The 18,345-nt window shown below is 40.2% G+C and overlaps 1 protein-coding gene across 8 annotated transcripts in view; it reads right to left on the reverse strand.

The window, feature by feature from the left end:
• The window catches only part of Kif16b (kinesin family member 16B), a 263,590-nt gene that overhangs the window by 117,739 nt on the left and 127,506 nt on the right, over positions 1–18,345 (reverse strand). For all 8 annotated transcript variants that reach the window (XM_040746394.1, XM_040746395.1, XM_040746393.1 and 5 more), the window contains exons 13-15: positions 14,384–14,503; positions 13,483–13,534; positions 11,896–12,033 (exon numbers count right to left, since the gene is read on the reverse strand). In XM_040746394.1, the coding sequence (XP_040602328.1) occupies positions 11,896–12,033; positions 13,483–13,534; positions 14,384–14,503 (310 nt within the window). The remainder of the gene's footprint in view (positions 1–11,895; positions 12,034–13,482; positions 13,535–14,383; positions 14,504–18,345) is intronic.

An 18,345-nucleotide genomic window follows, 5' to 3' on the forward strand; every position in this document is an offset into this window, starting at 1 on the left:
ACCTATGGAAGCTAATTTTAAACCTGCATGTACTCTTGTTTTTACAGCTGGGTGTCATGATATTCAAAACAACCTAGGCAGAAGTGATGAATCTAAGCATTATAACCTATTAAGAGATTTTAAGCTTAATATGCAGATAATTAGACTTGTGATTATTTGGGAGAAAAAAACAAACCTCCAGGACTCGAAAGAGATGTATCATCAAGCAAAACATGTGATTTCAAATGTAGGAAATGTTTATTAATGCTTACAGAGGCAGACACTCAAAGACAAGCAATTTCAAAAGAAACACAGTGGAACAGACAGAGAACAAGTTCCTACTTCTAAAACCTGCCAGTACCTGATGTGGAAAAGGATGCATACATAAATCTATACACATCTATTCTTAAGGGAGTATGCTGCTTCCTATCACAAACCCTGTTAACATTTAGATGTCTGCATTAGATGTGCTAGACCAGAATACTCATTCAGTACTAAGTACCCAATGAACAAGGGAATTCAAAGCTACTGTCCAGGAATGACCAAAGAGGAGAGGAATCAGCAAAAGGAAGCAAAGAGTTTCTGAAGTCAGACTTGTCCAGATCCAGCTGATTGGCCATGGAAGGCAGTGAGCTCCCTGGTCTTAAGGACATTTAAGAGAAGCTATGTTATACACACACTCATTATCCTGTGGTCTCTTCCATGCCAAAGCATCTTTGCTACCTTATGATAGAATACAGCATTCAGTCTCAGTCCTGAGAAAGACAAGTCTTACGCTCTGGAGTCAGTAATCAAGGACAATGACTGTGACAGCCCAGTATTAAGGTACTAAGTACAGACTGAAGTAGCTAGAAGCAGACTTCTGTACTGAAGACCAACACTGATCTCACTGGATAGTCAGTGACTGGCAAGAATTACTGCCATGGGTATCACAGGTAAAGCTTGAGTCATAAATGGGAGACTACATATGTATGTTCAGAACATAAAAATTCAAGTCCAATTCATAAAAAGGATTTTTTTTAAACAACATCAAAAAACAGGCATAAGATGTATGGACCTGGACAGCTGAGAAAAAGATTGATCAGAGTTCAGAATCCAGCAAACAGTGATAAAAGTTAACCCATAAGTTTTGTGTTTCCCATGGAAAATTTCAAAAACAGAAATACTAATTATCAATGGTTAAAAATTTAAAATATTCCACACAAAACTCAGGGTTATCTGTGGTGGTTTTAAAAAGAAATGGCCCACAAACGAGTGGCATTACTGGGAGGTGTGACTTGGTTGGAGCAGGTGTGGCATTGTTAAAGATGTGTGTCCTGTGGAGGGGGGGGTTGAGGTCTCATATATGCTCTAACCACACCCAGTGTCACAGACCGCTTCTTGCTGCCTGTAAGTCAAGATGTAGAACTCTACTTCTCTAGCACCATGTCTGCCTGCATGCTGTCTTGCTTTCTGCCATGACAATAATGGACTAAACCTCTGAACTGCCACAATTAAATGTTTTCCTTTGTAAGAGTTGCCATGGTTATGGTATCTCTTCCCAACAATAGAAACCCTAAATAAGACATTTGCCCACCATCCCTTGAAACCTCAGAGGAAACAGTATACTGAGAGGACAGTATCAACCAGTCCTTAATGTCCCTTGGTTCAACTCCTGGAGCTGCTGAGAGCTGATATACCCTCTAGCTGAGCACAAACACCTGCCTCTTGCTGTGGTCTTTGCCTGGTGTCATAACACAATTCCAATCATATATGCTGGAGTTTCAGAAAGTATCCCCTTACCCCGACTCTGCCACCACCTAGTCAGTGTAGTGTCTTAGATGTCTCAAAGGAGTTTAAGTCCATACAGTTAACCATGACTGCTTCAGACACAAGCCACAGGGGAGACTCAAGGGCTGGGTTCAGTGGAAGTTACTGTTTCACAGAAAATGGAGTCAACAGGAAGGGAAGACAATTTTGGAAGACTCACAAAAGCAGTGGATCTTTGCCTAATGAACAATCTGTTTATTGTTCTCATAGAAATTCACATTTGTGTCTCTGCTACTCTGGAAAATCAACATCACTATAATTAAGAAAGGTGTTTTCCATTCTTCCATTAAGATACAGAGCTGTACCTCTTATAGAAAGTCACAATCTAAGTAGTTATGTCTAAGATATAGGTATATTTAATAGTCTTCAGTTACATTAGAGATTAATAAGGCGATCAAATTCCAGGTGTTAATTACACCTAATCCAATTCTTTATTTCCTTCTGTTAATCAAATACCTAGCTAAGCAAGTTGAAAATTGCTAAAATATGTTAATGGAAAAACAGAATAGTATCTCAGAGACATTATTTCAACTCACATTAAGTCACTGAAAATAATCCACCCATCTATGTTATTTGTATGAAATATACAGTTAAAAGCCCTTTAAAAAGTTATGAAAAAAGCAAAATTATCCACAACAATTCATTATGTCCATTTAAATGTGAGGGAAGAGAAGGGAAAGGAAGGGGAGGAGGAAGGGAGGGGAGCAAAGGGGAGAGGAGGGAGGGACAGGACCTGGAGGAAAGCTGGCTTTTAACAGTCACATAGGGGAGGTGACCTTGGAAAGGAAAGAGACAGGAAGCAGGAACTGAGGGGAATCGAGAACGCTGAAAGAGAGGTTAAAATGGAAACTAGAAATTACCAGTGGGTTTTGCCTCAAAGAGAGATGCGGACATTAAGATCAAAGCAAGAAAAGAAAAGCTGGGGAGAAGAAGGAGATGTAAGTATACAGATATACCGAGTACAACAGTGGTTTACAGACCCTTGTGGCAGGAAAGTCAGGCTGCAGATGAGACATCAAGATTAAGATTAACAGGAAACCCGATGACAGAAGGAATGGGACCTCCGATGCCCCACCAGAGTTATACGTGCCAACACAGAGCTCAGGGTGGGACATGGATAGATCTCCCTGAAAAAGTAAATGATCCAAGAATGGTCTTGACAGGCTGTGGGGCTTTTGAGTCTCAGATCTGTTTTGGCTCTCTATCTGCACCCTCCCACACCCCTTAAAAGTGCCTTTCTCTTTCAAAAGAGTCTATTTTTGTCATTGACCATGAGTTCCTTGGTTCAGTTCTTCACTACAGGACACTGGAAACTTCAATAGGCATCCCTTGGACTCAAATCATACCTGTAACATGTTAATAAACAGAGGGTAAAGTGGGTTTGGTGGTAAAGTTAGTTTTGATTTATTAATAAGAAATTTATGAATATACTTAGAATGCAATAAGCTAGTTAAAGAAAAAGGGTACATTGCTGGGTAGGTGGAGAGACAAATGAGACTGGTTAGTGATGTAATATTCAAACGAGGGCTGAGAATATGGGCCAATGAGTAAAATGATTGTTGTGCAAGCATGAGGACGTGAGCTTAGATTATCCACACCCATGTAAAAATCTAAGTACTCTGGTGTACTTGGAACCCTAGCACTGAGGGAGAGTGTGAAGGAGAGTGCACTGAGGCCAAATCACTAATACCCGGACTCACTGAGACCTGTCTCAAAAACCAAGGTTCATAAGATACTGAGGAAGACATCTGGCAATAGCCTCCAGCTTTCACACCCATACCTACCCCTATCATATACAACATACCCACCACACCCCACACACCCTGACAGACACACATACACAGTGTCTCTGGATGAGACAAAGAGGATTTAAGACTGAACCTCTTTGGAATTCAGTGTTCTCCTCTATTCATCAACTGAAAAATTCCTAAGGTTCTGTCTCGACCTTAAGTTCCTTTTAACTGTCAATGACTCCTTGCTTGAGGTTAATGTGATTAATCGCAGCAGATGGACTTTCTGTGATGCACTTCATTTGTAATTTTGAGAGCATGTCTAAACCTCACTGAAATATATGATGGTTTCTCTGAGATTACTTCAGAGCTTGTTAAATATCCAAAGACAGACAAATCCCAGACAGTCTTAAAAGGGAATGGAGGGGTAAATGACATTGTAAAAAGGGAGACGAAGTCTTTTGTTTAAGACAGATAGAAAGCTTCCTTCATTTAAATCTCTGTGAATGAGAAATATAAATGATGCTTTCATATGAGATTTTATTTTATTATGTCAAAGAAGCTGAAAAAAGAAGCATATATGTATTTCTAGTGATTTCTAGGGAAGACAGGAACAATACTTAATACTACAAGTAATTATCCTTCTTCTTACATTTTAATAAGATTTTGTAATTCTGCTACTACACAAATAGATTAACTAGCTTTTTTATTAAATGTTGTCATATGAATATTTCAGAAGTGACTGTATAAAAGATGCTGTTCTGAGCTATAACTGATACAAACACATGAGACAACCGTGTTTCCCGAAGTGCATGGTCCTAGGTAACAGGAGCTTAGAGGCTAGAGACAACAGAAAGAGGACTCTGCTTCAGGGCTCCTCATTTTACATTTTAATTATTTAAGCACCCCTCACTCCACTCAGCACATACAGAGGCTGCATTCCTAAGGGATGCTTGGTAAAAGAGAGATTTCATTTGAGTTATGATGGATGGATGATCCAGACTCAGAGTACCACACACTGCCCTGAAAGGTGGATGAACAAGAATCTTGGGTAATAAAGAGAAAGGATATTCTCATTTTATTGCCTGATTCCAGGAAAAAGAAATGGCTTAATGGTTTATAAAAACCTTCTCCATGTTTTTAAAATAGCTTAAAAATCTTATATTGAAATGAACTGCAATGTTAACGTCATTTTGCAGTCATGCTAGAATCTACTCTTCAATAACATGTACCATGACATAAGAACAGATTAAGTTGTATGTTTTAGAGCTTTATACTCTTTTAATAATGGCTAGCACTTAAGGCACAGGAATTACAGTAATTCTATTTCAAAATGGCTTTGGGAAGCTAGATGTGAAAAACTATAAGTTATAGGGAACACACATTTCATACAGATTCTAAATGGATTCAGGTAAGACATGAAGGTGCCATTGACAGACTTGAACATGAATGACAGGTACTGGTGGGCATCAATGTGATACTGCAGCAGATGTCACTATCAAAGCATTACATTTGATCACTGGCTTTTGTGATGGCGACAAATGTATATAACACATTACCAAAGATCCACAAGGGCCCTGACACCTCCCTTATCAGTGCTCACATTTCAAGCACAGAGTTAGGCATTAGATAGATCAATTTACCCCTCATTTAGTCTCAGTAAAATTAAAATTTGTAAGCTCAGATTCCAGGCCTCTAGAGAAAACAGGAAATTGATTTTCAATCTTTGCTATTGATGTATCCAGTCAAATAACCATCAAGTGTCATTTGATGATCTGTATATGAACTGAGTACAAAGCTTTTAAATCATCAGGATACACCAGTACATAAAATCTTAGATGGATGCATGAGTGAGTCAGGCTAATGTTTTTCTTCTTAAAACTTCATGGGGGAAACAGATTGCTTCCTACAGGGATAGGTCTGTTTTTTCCAAGGAAAATGTGGATTTGTCATGAAATAATCCAAAAGCAATATAAAATCATAAATGTTGGGAGAATGGCTGCTGGGTTATCTGGAATTGACCAAGGCATGTCTGGCTTATGGTGCTGCTTTCTACAACTGGGGTAGAATGTTAGAGTATGCCTTGCCATGGATGAAGAGTTCCTCCATAGCTGCTGAAGTAGCCTCAGAATGACTGATGTGTCTAAAACAGATGAAAACAGATGGACGGGCTGTCATAAAGACAGCACAGTGAGTTTTCAGTTAAAAAGTGTCTGCTTAGCTTACAGACTTAACTCAAGGTACCACACCAGGGAAGGTTCTAAGATCTGTCAATTAGGAGTCAACCACACTGCCATCTTAGCTGATTTCAATACAAAATAAGCATTAAAAAGAGTTGTTTACAATACTGGCCTGTCATTAACATCAAAGTGTTTCCTATTATTTAACATTGCTCTTACAGAGAGAACACTGTCCTCTTAAGGACTGCTGGGGAGAATGAGTGGGCTAAGAAGACTAAGGGCAACCAAACTGAAAATGATCACTTTCTTCCTCTTGGCTCAGACTTACAAGAAATTCAAAAAGACTTATTGCTATAAAATACCAACAGGAAGCCTGCTGTGTTAGTCTGGACAAGAAACAAGGAGGTCCCTGGTACCCAGTGGAGACAGCAGGAGGTCTCTGAGTTACCAAGGATGGTGGAACAGGCTCCTGTGGCTGTGTGTTCCCTCTTCGTGTCCTTTAAATCCTTTGCCCTGGACATAGGTATAGGTAAACAATGTAGAAGGAGTGGAAGCAGGAAGGGTCCAATTCCCAGTTAGAGGAGAGAAATAGAAAGATCGAAGGGAAAACTAAACTACTGGGGGCACAGTAGGAATTCTGAGGTTCAATACCACATGTGCACACACTACCCCAAGCCTCAGAAGCATATTTAACCCGAGAGATGAGCTAAAGAGCAGAAATCTGCTCAGGTCCCAGCCTCGCCAGTGGTAGCAGATCCACTGCTATGTGGCTAGCACAAAGGCTTTGACACTTAACTAGCATTGGTGCTGCAGTACAATCTAATGTAGGCCTGAATCCAATGAGGGAACATGCTTGCTGAAACAGAGTATCATCATTTCCCATCGCAGAATTTCAATGAAACTCACTGTCCATTAACAAAATGCTCAAACATTTCCCAATTCAAACCATTATTATTACTTCCTTAACAAAGGAAGAATTGGGAAGATGTCAGTGAGCTGGACCTCTGAGCTAGCAATCATAAACATATTTGAACAAGTATTTCGACTTTAAAACAAATAGAATGAGATAAGACATAAAAATAAGAATCAAACATTGTGACCCAGAATCACAACAATCAGGCAAACAAAAGGCTTGCAGGATGAGTCCTATAGCAGGAGATAGCTGTGGAGGAAAATTCAAACTAGACAGAAAATCGGAGCATGAAAAGAACAGAAGACAACAACTAAAATATCTAATTTTTATGTGATTAGAGCCCCAGAATGAAAGAGAAGCATATATAGTAGAGGAAAACATATTTAAACAAATCAGTGGCAAACTTCCCAACACGAAAGACAGACAGACATTCATAGATTCAGAGGCTCAGTAAATTCCAAACTGGTAAACTTGAAGAAATCCATGGGAAGACCTCACTGTAAAGTCATCTTAGGCTACATGAAGCATCAGAGAGACTAAAAACTTAAGTGTGATGGGTGAAATAGCAAAGAAAGAGTGAATAGGCAAATAGCTGTTTTTCTGCCAATGTCCAGGGTGTCAAGAATCTGGTTTCAGTGTGACTAGTCAGCTGATCTCACGCAGAAGCATGCATCAGAACTACTTCCAGACACCAAGTCCCATATCACTAGGACCTCATGCCTATAAATAAGGCTTAGGAATCTGTGTATCTAATGAGCTCTCAGGCAATGCTGATGTCACTGGCCTGGGATACAACTAGAGAACCATTCTCTTTTTAAAAATACCTCAGGCTTTGACATTTAAAAGAATCTCAAATTTCAGGTCTCTAACTTGAGGAGGGCATCTAAGGAGTGCTCAGGTCAGTGCAGGGGAGTTCACCAGAGGAGACACTCCTATCTCCCAGCCCACTGTAGGGGACAGATTCTTTGCCTTAGCTGGATACCTTGATTCAGCTCTCAAAGATCTATTTTCTTCCCAGTGACACTAAAGTTCCCTTTTAATTTGTCACTGAGCAACTCACAGCAGCCCTCCAGCAGATGAAAATTTTATCAAAGCCTCCTCAGCTCCACTCTGCAGACAATCACCTGTTCCCTCTTTCGGGGTACTTGAATAAATGCAAATGCATTTTGGCACTCAAGCATATCACATTCAAATGCACCTAAGTGTGAATTCCAAGATGCAGTTTCTGTAGCACTTCTAAAATGAGAGATGAATGTTCAATGGATCTAACAGACCAGCAGGAGGACCAAAGGTGTCCACTGATATGAATGTAAAAATTAATTACATTTAACAGTGACCAGCTTGAAAAACATATAATACAGTAAAAATAATTCAAATAAGAAAGACTAGTTCCTGGAAATTCTAAGACAAGGCTTAAGTATTTCCTGAATTACAGCACACTTAGTTATTATGCCATTTCTTATTAAATATATAGTGGTTGGGGTGTGGAGGACTTAGGCTCTATCAAGAAGAGCTCTGGTCTCTGGATAAGGCATCATGGTCCAATATTTACTTTCTTTCTATGTGCTCATTTTATGGAGCTAACACTGGATCACGAGAGGCAGGGGACCTGAGTTCTGGGTATCCATTAAGAGATGGATATGCTTAGGTCTGAAGATGAAGGCAAAGGTGCCATATGCAGGCACTGACAATATACAAGGAATATTCCATCCCATCTGTGTTTACAATTCCAGCAAATACTCTTCATTTTACCGACAATGCTAATGGATGAAAACCTTGCCTATTATTTAATGTGTGTGTGTGTGTGGGGTATGCTATTTGAAAGAAGGCAGTTCACTGACACAAGTTAAAAATGAAGAAAAGAAAAGAAATAAAAAATACCCTTGCCCCTAATGGTGACAACCTTCTAAATTTAGACAAATCTATTAGTTGGCATTCGCATGTGTTAAGTGATTTAGATAAGGAAGTTGTAATTACTACTTGTGCTTTTTTTAATGGCACAGCCCAGCACATTTCCAAATGAAAGTAATTTACCAATGAAGAGACGGCTGAATACCGAATATCAGCAATAAGCTGGAAACCGGGGATGACAGGGGAGGGTGCTAGGAATAACAGAAGATGAGCCTGGGATGCAGTCAACTGAGGGTAATGTGGTAAGACATCATTATGATATGAGTTGACATCCATCTGTGTTTTCTGTCCTAGACCCTTTTTGTTTTGAAAGCAGGGAACTGTTACAAAATTGTTTCTTCTGTTATGTCTTTCATAAATCCAATCAATAGTTTATAAAGCAGGCCAATTCTGAGGACAAAGGAATGATGGGCCAGGAAGGATGACTGATCAATAACCACTACAGAGACCAGAGTAGGACAACAGGTGTGAGAGATCAAAGTGGCCTGGAGTTCATGATCTGCGGGGCTATGAATAGAACCCATGCCTGGCTTGGAAAGCCAAAAATATTTAACAACATACAAGTCAAGGTTTCAGAGGGTAAAAGCATGAATTATAATGAGGCATAATAAATGGTCTGCTGTAATTTTTTCAATGTTCTGTACTAATCAGCAGCTGTCCAGCTACCCCGAGATCCATCTCCAAGAGGCATGGCTGGCAAAAGTCAATTCAAAACATCTGACTTTGCAAAAATTACCTAAGCTGGACTATGGGGAAGTGCTCTACAGAACTGACTTTCAAACCCTGCTTCATGGGTAAAAGAAAGGTTTATAAGTATAAAATATTGTTTCATTTAATCCTGTTCCCCATTTATTATGTTTTTAACAAAGTCCATTTTTTACACTTGACTATAGGCTTTAAAAATTAAATGCTTATTGAGATACTCTTTGATCCTTGTATACAAATTTTAAGCCTGACTCCTTTCTCTCTGGCAGGGAAGATGATCTGGAGGAGGGATGTGTCAATCCCATTTACTTCATTTTACTTTCACTACATATATTCATTCACAAACCTCCAATTTATCATATCACTTTGTATTTTAAAAACATGGTCGAGTTTTCATTTTAAAAATCTACAAATAGCAAGCAAGCCAAAGTAGATAATTTTAAATCTTAATTTATGAAAGACTGCAGCTGTCTTAGCATGGACAGGATATATGTTAAAGAAAGAAAGTCTAGGGGGAAAAAAGTTGTCATCTTGTTACTCTCGTGCAATGCCTTGATCTCAATGCCATCTAGCATCCCCTGCCCTGATGCTTGTTAGTAGCATTTATACTCTGTGCACAATGCTCTTACACCTTCAAACATGGTAGAAGCAGTTCAGGAGCTCATCATAAGGCTTGAGGAGCTCAAGCCCACTGAATCTGAACATCACCATGGCATGATCATTAAAGAATTATGAGCATCCCACAAGGAAAGATAAGTCCTGCAATTAGCCCTCAATGTCAATTAGTTCTAAGACTCTCTTAGCAAAAGTCACATCTGAGATAGTTTAAAAGATCAAAACTTTACTTCCTAACCTGAAATGCTGCCAAAAAAGCAGAGCTATCTAGTTAGGTAGAAGAACAAGATAAAATAAAATTACTTCATGTGAGAGATTTATCAACAAGTTTCAGAAGAGAATAAGGGACATAATTACAGCTATCTGAGGAATTTCTGGAATTCAGTAAACTAGTGATTCTTCTTTTCTGGGCAGCATAGGAGTGAAGAATCACCCAAATTTAATTTTAAGTTCTATGCAGAGCGCACACCAGATATATATGCTCTTTAAGAAACTGGACAGTTCTAGGGGTGAGTCTAGATGTAGTGTCTCAAAAAGTAAGCAAGAGCTCAGAAAACAATGAGGTCAAGCCAAAAAACACAGAAGCCACCTTGAAGAAACTCACCTGACCAAATCTGGGACAATTTGAACATTCACAATAAATAATGGCAAAACAGAGCAAATACTAAGTACAATACTATGTGACCCTTCTAATTTAAATACACGAATAAAGAAATAGCAATAAGAGAAAGCTTTTCCTTACACTAAAAATTCATTTGGCAAATGCAGAAGAAATGATAAGCAAATAGCCTTTTTCAACCAACAGAATAATAATCAACATGTGACAAAGGAAAGAATACCGATAATCAAAATGCCTTCCCCAAGCATTATCCAAAACCAAAGCTAGAGGAAGTAACTTGACAGTGAAAAGGCCTGGCCAGTTCCACCTTTACCAAGGAACCACCAGTAGTGGGCAGATGACAATCTGGGGTGGGAAAGGAGAAAAATGCAACACTGTCAGAAATGCATCACATTGGAAGTGTAAGCCACTCAGTGGTATAGTCCATGCCTAGTCTGTACAAACATGCACAGTATTAATCTAATTATGAAAAATACCAGAGAAATCCTACATTTAAGTAGAGGGTGATCCTACAATGCATCTGACACACTCTTCAATGTCATGAAGTGCATGAAAGACCAAGGACCTGCTCTAGACTGAAGAAACTGGAGATGGGGCCAACAATACCAAAGCCAAGGTTGGATCCATGAGAAGGAGATGGCCAAACAAGATGAGGTCTGAGGACCACCATTAATTTTCTAGTTGTATGGCTGTACTGTAGATGTACCGAGAATCTCACTGATGGAGGAAATACACAGCAGTGTACTCACAGACTGGACACTGTCATAATCAGAACTCCAATAGTCCCCTAGAGGACATGTGATCACCAGTGGGAACCTTTAAGAGGTGTTGTTGTCTCTGGGAAGGTCCTCAGATAGTTACAGTGTGGCTCCCTTTTCTCTTTTGTTTTCCGGTCATGAGGTAAATGGTTTAATTCACCACAGGCTCAAAGCCTGGAGCCGCCTCCTCTTTTCATAATCTTATCAATTTAGCTCCAGAGGGGGAAAAAGTAGACTAGTAAAGATGTAATAGTTACTTTCACATGGCTCTGTGATTTAAAAAGCTCTGCACTACTTTTACAAACCCCCCTTTTTTTTAAAGAATAATGAAGTTGTGTCAAACAGAAAGACATGATATCCATCCTGTGTGTATAGTCGTAACTACTCACAAGAAGGACGTAAACATTGGAAGTAAAGGTATAAGGAAATCACTGCATTTACTTGTAAGAGGTACTTCTTGACTTTAAACATCCTAATAGCTAATTCTCATAATAATTGTAAATATTCATAAACGTCATGCTTAATTCAAAAAGACAGTGGGCACAAAGATAGAAAACACAAGGAGGAAAGCAGTCTTAGCCCTTTGTGTTCCATAATCAATAGCATGCATATGCTCCCCGATGCCAGACTGCTTTCTCAACATATACAGAGATCTCTAAAAAACAAAACCAGTTACCTTGATTTAGCTGTGTAGCATCCACGATCTGAACACCATTCACGGAGCATTGGGACCCACTCAGGGGTATCAGAGTCACTGTTCCTCCGACATTATCAAAGACACAGTGCTCACTCTCCAAGTCAAGACCATGAAGGACTAGGAGAGAAAAACAAAGGAGAAAGTTGGTCCCTACTTTGGTATCTGCAATGATGATTCCTGGCTATTTATCTCATTTTCATTTTGAATGCCTTTTCTTTTCCGCAAAAGTTCTGTGGACAGTTATGTTCAGTGAGTCTGCAATGTCAAGTGGCAGAGACAGAGGCATCCACTGACGGTCACCTCAAAAGGTCTGACTATCCCCTGTAACAGTGAGCTCTGCCACAGCGGCTCACTCTTCCTAATAGGGAGACACAATTGAGTAGCTTGTTTAACTGAGAATCACTGCTCAACACGGACAAACTTCCGACAGCCACCGCGAGACAAGAACGTAACCATGAGGGTCGACGACCCATGAGCTCCTTTGCATTTACAGATAATGCCTCCCAGACACACAAAGCAGAGGCATGGCATGGCATGGCATGGCACAGCATGGACACAGGAGGTCCTGGAGCTTCGAGAAGCTTCTCAGAGGTGTCAATGCCACAGTCTGTGCTGATTCTGAGAACAGCTAGGTACTGATGGCTATCCGATTATCTATGAACATCCTGGCAATGGCAATGTGAACACTTCTGTTTCTCAGGAGTAGCTCCCACTTTCTCTGCAGAACTGTACCACTGAATGTCTTTCGCCAGAGAACAGTCTTTACCAACTGTCATCATTTACAGTTACTCCCAAGACCAAATGCATAATTCAAACAAGGGGTTTGATGTAAAAATAAACTAAAAAATACTTGAGTCTGGGAGCTTCTGGAATGGTTTTTTATCTCTGCCCATCTCTAGTACATAATAAGTGCATAGATAAACATCCAACAAGTGGCTCATTAACATATACTTGATAGAAACGCAGTTCCTCACCAGCAACTCTAAATGTATATTGAAATGGTATAATTCTTCCCCCAGTCACCATTCTGCCCCTCTACACAGGTATACTGATTACCACATTCTCTACCACAGACTGCTCAGAACAATGAGCGGGCTGTCATCTTCTCAGGCTGAGTTGCTGACTGGCTATATATCTTCTGAAGACCACAGGACATCCAGAAAGCCATGCTTTCTGACATGGTCCTGGTCTCATATTTTGCCTTCGTTTTTGTGTAAAGAAATGTCTATATCCTGAATTTTAAAAGGCCTAGGATCCTTTATCCATGTTCCTATCAATCACTGTGACAAGTACGGAGTGACAGGTGTATTGTGATTTAAATAACTATACTAGCAGGATAGAGAACAAATGTGGAGTGTCAGAAAGAAGTCATTCTTCTATTTTGTTCACTGAATTAACTGTGCTTGTTATTTAATTGGGTTGTGGTCAAAATTGTAGTTATACATATACCAAGCAGTATACTTCAACATTTTCTCTTATTTAATTACCTCAATGTCAATTAAGAAAAAGAAGACTGTTTATTAAAAATTTTTTATAGTCACTGAGAGATTATTGATAGAGTCTCACCAATATCTTGCTCTGTTGAAGCATCTTCTCTGCCAACGTAAGTCTGACCTTCCTGAGAAGAAAATTCAGTATTAGTGAGTGCAGAAGGACAGCCTGCTTCTCCACTTCTCATTCCATTATGATGCATTGCACCCGACAGGCATCAGAATAAGCAGGGTCAGTGACATGCAATGGCCTCAGTGGTCTGTGTACTGAACACCGAAGTGACACCCTACATTGTCTGCTAAGTACCAGCACCACTGCTGAGGCAAACTGTTCAAAGAGGCCAAGCTCTTGCAGTCTGCTCAGGTCATCAATTTCAAAGATGCTTCAGATCCTTTCTACAGAGCCCCTCCTTCAGTGGACAAGGAATTCTTTGTGTCCAAAGATGCATGATATGAGAGGCCACAAAACTCGAGACAAAACAACCTCAATTTGAGTCATAGATCAGAAAGAATGCTTTAAAATCAAGGTCACAGAGGTAATCCTTGAGAACTGACAAGAAACTTTGCTCTCTAGAACTGTTCAGAACCAAGACTGACCATCTAAGACAAAGGTACCATTTTCTAACTACCAGGAAAAACCAACAACTGTGCACATAACAAATCCCAGTTATGGGTCCTTCTTCTTTCCTCAGCTTTTCTGCCGTCCCCTTCTCCCTCATCTCCCTTTTACTGATTCTGCAGAAGAGAAGCCGAAAGGGATGACTCATCATTTAACTTCAGAACTCTATAAACATAGTAACTCAAATACCACTGAATCCCAATGAACTGTAGAAAATCCCCAAAGGCTCAAGGATTTGTTGTATATTCTTTAATTTAATAGTTGTATTCATGGCTGTAAAGTATTATAATAAACCTTGTTGGAGTCTGAGGGGAAATCTGGAAACAAAATTAGAATGTTCCACTTAAGCAGTTTCTACCTTCAAGTGATACAAGATGATCCCAGTACTCAGAAGGTCGTCATCAATGCCAATCAAGTGAGGCAGCTCAGAGTCCAGAACCACACCAATCCCCTCTTTCCTGAGGGCCAGAGTTTGTTCCTGAAATTGGGAAGAGAGAGAAGAAAAAGGTTACTTTGGGGAAAGACAACTTCACATTAGGTGTTCTTTAGATATTTGAAATAAGTCATATTTTATCTCTTATAATAAAGAAACAGAAAGAAAAATGGACTTTAAATTTCATGTGGGAAACCTGGCAGGCAGTAGGCAGAGTGAACTTGGAACATATAAAATGTTCAACATAAAATGAATTAAACTCATATATATAACCTTTTCAAAGTCAATCTCAAGGGTTATCTCCCTTAGCAAAGACTTTACAATCACCCTCTATAAAGTAATCTTTCTTCCTCCTTCAAGTCCTGGTCTATGATAGCTGGAAGTCTCTTTGATTGCCAATCCTTCTCTCTGGTCATCAGGTTGTACTGAGTATGCTCTCCTCAGCTCCAACACTGAGCCCAGTATCTCTGCACCAGAGATACCACCCAAACCCCGCATCATCTTCGCAGGGATGCAGACCACTCCCACCTACACACATCTGTAATAGTTCTTCCCACTCCTTTGATGGGGTGGTTTTAAAGAGAAATGCTCTCTACAGTCTTAGGTATTAAAAATTTGGTCCCCAGTTGGTGGCACTATTTTGAGAGGTTTAGGTAGTGGATAGAGTCTTGTTAGAGGAAGTAAGTCACCGAGACCAGGCTTTAAGATTAAAAACTTCCTATCACTTTTTAATTTTTTCTCTCTTCGTCCTGGTTGCCATGGAAGGTGTGAGTTCTCAGTTTCTGGCCGCTATGGCTGCCCTGCACTGTCACATCTCCCCACTATGTTGGAATCTTATCCCTCTGAACTATAAGTCAAAATAAACTCTTCTACAAGTTGTCTTCTTCGTGGTGCTTTTATCACAGCAACAGAAAAGTACTAACACAAACCACAACTCCCATTACCTCCCTCAGTCCAGCATATCCCTTTAGCCCCCACCATTTGCTTTGTAGCCCCAAAGAAAAATATCACACACCTCAAATTTCCCTGTATTTCTCCAGTTCCTCCCTGCTACTCTTTTGGAATTACATCATGGAGGCTGTCAATTTGAACTCTACTCATAGTCACTCCCCGGACGATGGATCTCATCCTGACTCTTGACTTACCAGCCATCCACATGCTGAGGACTCTTCAAATCAAAATTGTCAGGATGTACCTCTCCCTTAAACACCACACTTGCATATTTATATGCAACTAACTCAGTAGCTCTATATAAACACCAGATTAGTAGCTCAAACTTAACATATTAAAGAACAAACAAACAAAAAACAAAATCCCCATCTATGCACCCCATCTCAGCAAATGCCAGTATTCCTTACAGTTACTCAGATGAAAACCTGTAGCCATAGTGCACCCCCTTCTTTCTCTAAGTTCTCACTCACAGTGATGAATCTACCTTTAAATTAGACACCAAGTATAGTAACAACACATTCCTGCACTATTCTAGCTAACCCCAAATCATCATTACCTTCCACCTTGATTGCTACAATGACCCAAGCCATCACTTAAATTCATAATTTAGCAGGCAGAGAGACGTCAAGCAGGTGATTCAGCTCAAGGATGTAAATGCCTCTCTACTGTTGCTGATAGAAAAGTTTGAGTCTCTAAACTGTCTTACAAGTACAGCCTTGATTCATCCCTTCCTAACCTACACTAACATCCCATCCCTGCCTCCTGTGGTCCCCAAACCTGCTGGCTAACCCAACTGTATCACCACTACTGACACTTATAAGTCATTCTTTATATATATATCTTATATATATATATATTATTTTTAAATTTAAATTTAAATTAGAAACAAGGTTGCTTCACATGTCAATTCCAGGTCCAGTCCCTCTCCATTTCCCTCTCCTCCTCCCGTGCCTTCCCACCAACCCCCCAAATATCACCTCATTAACCCAGGGAGGGTGAGGTCCTCCATAGGGGTGTCCATAGTCTGTCATTTCATCCAGGGCAGGGCCTAGACCCTCCCCCAAGACTTCAGGGTGAGAGTGCATCTCTCATTGTTGGATGTGAGTCTGAAGTCCATTTGCATACCCGGAATAAATACTGATCTACTACCCAAGGCTCAATAGATTACCTAGGCCTCCTCACTGACACCAGTATTCAAGGGGTCTTGATCAGTCCCATGCTGTATTCTCAGGCATCACTCTGGGATTCAAGAGCTAACCATTGTCAGGTCAGCTGTTGCTGGGGGTTAAACCAGCCCAGTCTTTATCCCTTCGGTCATCCAGCCTTCCTCTCTGTCACTGGATTACTTGAGTTCAGCTCAGTGCTTAGCCATGGGAGTCTGCCTCTGCTTCCATCAGCCACTGAATGAAGGTTCTGTTTCCCAGACTCTCTGGCCATGGGATTGTAGGCTGGCACTCCCCAGATCTATGTCTAAAATCCATATATGAGGGAGTACATGCCATGTTTCTCTTTTTGTGACTGGGTTACTTCACTCAGGATGGTTTCTTCTAGTGCCATCCATTTGCCTGCAAATCTCAGGATTCCATTGTTTTTTTGTTTTATTTTGTTTTGTTTTTCCGCTGAGTAGTACTCCATTGTATAGATGTACCACATTTTCTCTACCCACTCTTCAGTTGAGGGGCATCTAGGTTGCTTCCAAGTTCTGGCTATTACAAATAATGCTGCTATGAACATAGTGGAACCGACATCCTTGTTGTAAGAATGGGCATCTTTTGGATATATGCCTAAGAGTGGAGTTGCTGGGTCTTGTGGTAGGTTTATTCCCATTTTTCTGAGGAATCTCCATACTGATTTCCAAAGTGGCTGAACAAGTTGGCACTCCCACCAACAGTGGAGGAGTGTTCCCTTTTCACCACATCCTCTCCAGCATAAATTGTCATTGGAGTTTTTGATTTTAGCCATTCTGACAGGAGTGAGATGGTATCTCAGAGTTGTTTTGATTTGCATTTCCCGGATGGCTAAGGATGTTGAGCACTTTCTCAAGTGCCTCTCAGCCATTTTAGACTCCTCTATTGAAAATTCTCTATTTAGTTCTGTAGCCCACTTTTTAATTGGATCCTTTGGTGTTTTGGAGACTTGCTTTTTGAGTACTTTGTAAATTTTGGAGACCAGCCATTCTTAACCACTGGTGGATACCTGGCAGTGGCAGTGTCCCTTGCCTCTGTTCTCTAATGCAGATAATATCCTTCATCTCCACAAGGTATTGGCAACCAAAAACACCTCTGGACATTGCCATGTGTCCCCTGGTGTACACAAACAGCCTGTGTTGAGATGCATTCTCATATGTGTGTGTGTGTGTGTGTGTGTGTGTGTGTGTGTGTGTGTGTGTGTGTGTATACCATGCCTCATCACCTCCTTCATTTCTTAGTTCAAAATTCCTCACTCCATCCCACTACAAAACATCAAGGACCAATCTTTCCCAGGTTTACTTGTTTCCCTCTTTAGCAGTTCTGCAACTCACACTTGCCAAGGGACTTACAAGTGGGTGAGCATAAGAAGTAAGGGCAGTATGTCATATGGACTTAGAACAGCCCCTAGAGAAGAAACCAACGAGATTATGTCTTCACTCCATGCCCAGCTGGTCCAAAATTAAATTCAAGGCTCTGGAGTTCAAGGTAGGAAGCGGACAGATTCTAAAAAATTTAGTGTGAAAGTTTCAGATGAAACTTAACTGGTTGAATCTGAACTAAAACATACCCGAGTGTGTGACAATGTTGTAGATGTGATGGATGGGTACCAGATTCTAGCTACTGACCAGGTTTTCTAGGCAGAGATACTCCTTGTGAATGTCTCCCCCATACCTACTTACCATTAAGACACATTTCTCTATTTCAGAGTTGAGACCTTTTACTTTTGGGAAGAATCTATGTACTATG

Source organism: Mesocricetus auratus, unplaced genomic scaffold (genome assembly GCF_017639785.1).
Source record: "Mesocricetus auratus isolate SY011 unplaced genomic scaffold, BCM_Maur_2.0 Super-Scaffold_100004, whole genome shotgun sequence".
Lineage (NCBI taxonomy): Eukaryota > Metazoa > Chordata > Mammalia > Rodentia > Cricetidae > Mesocricetus > Mesocricetus auratus.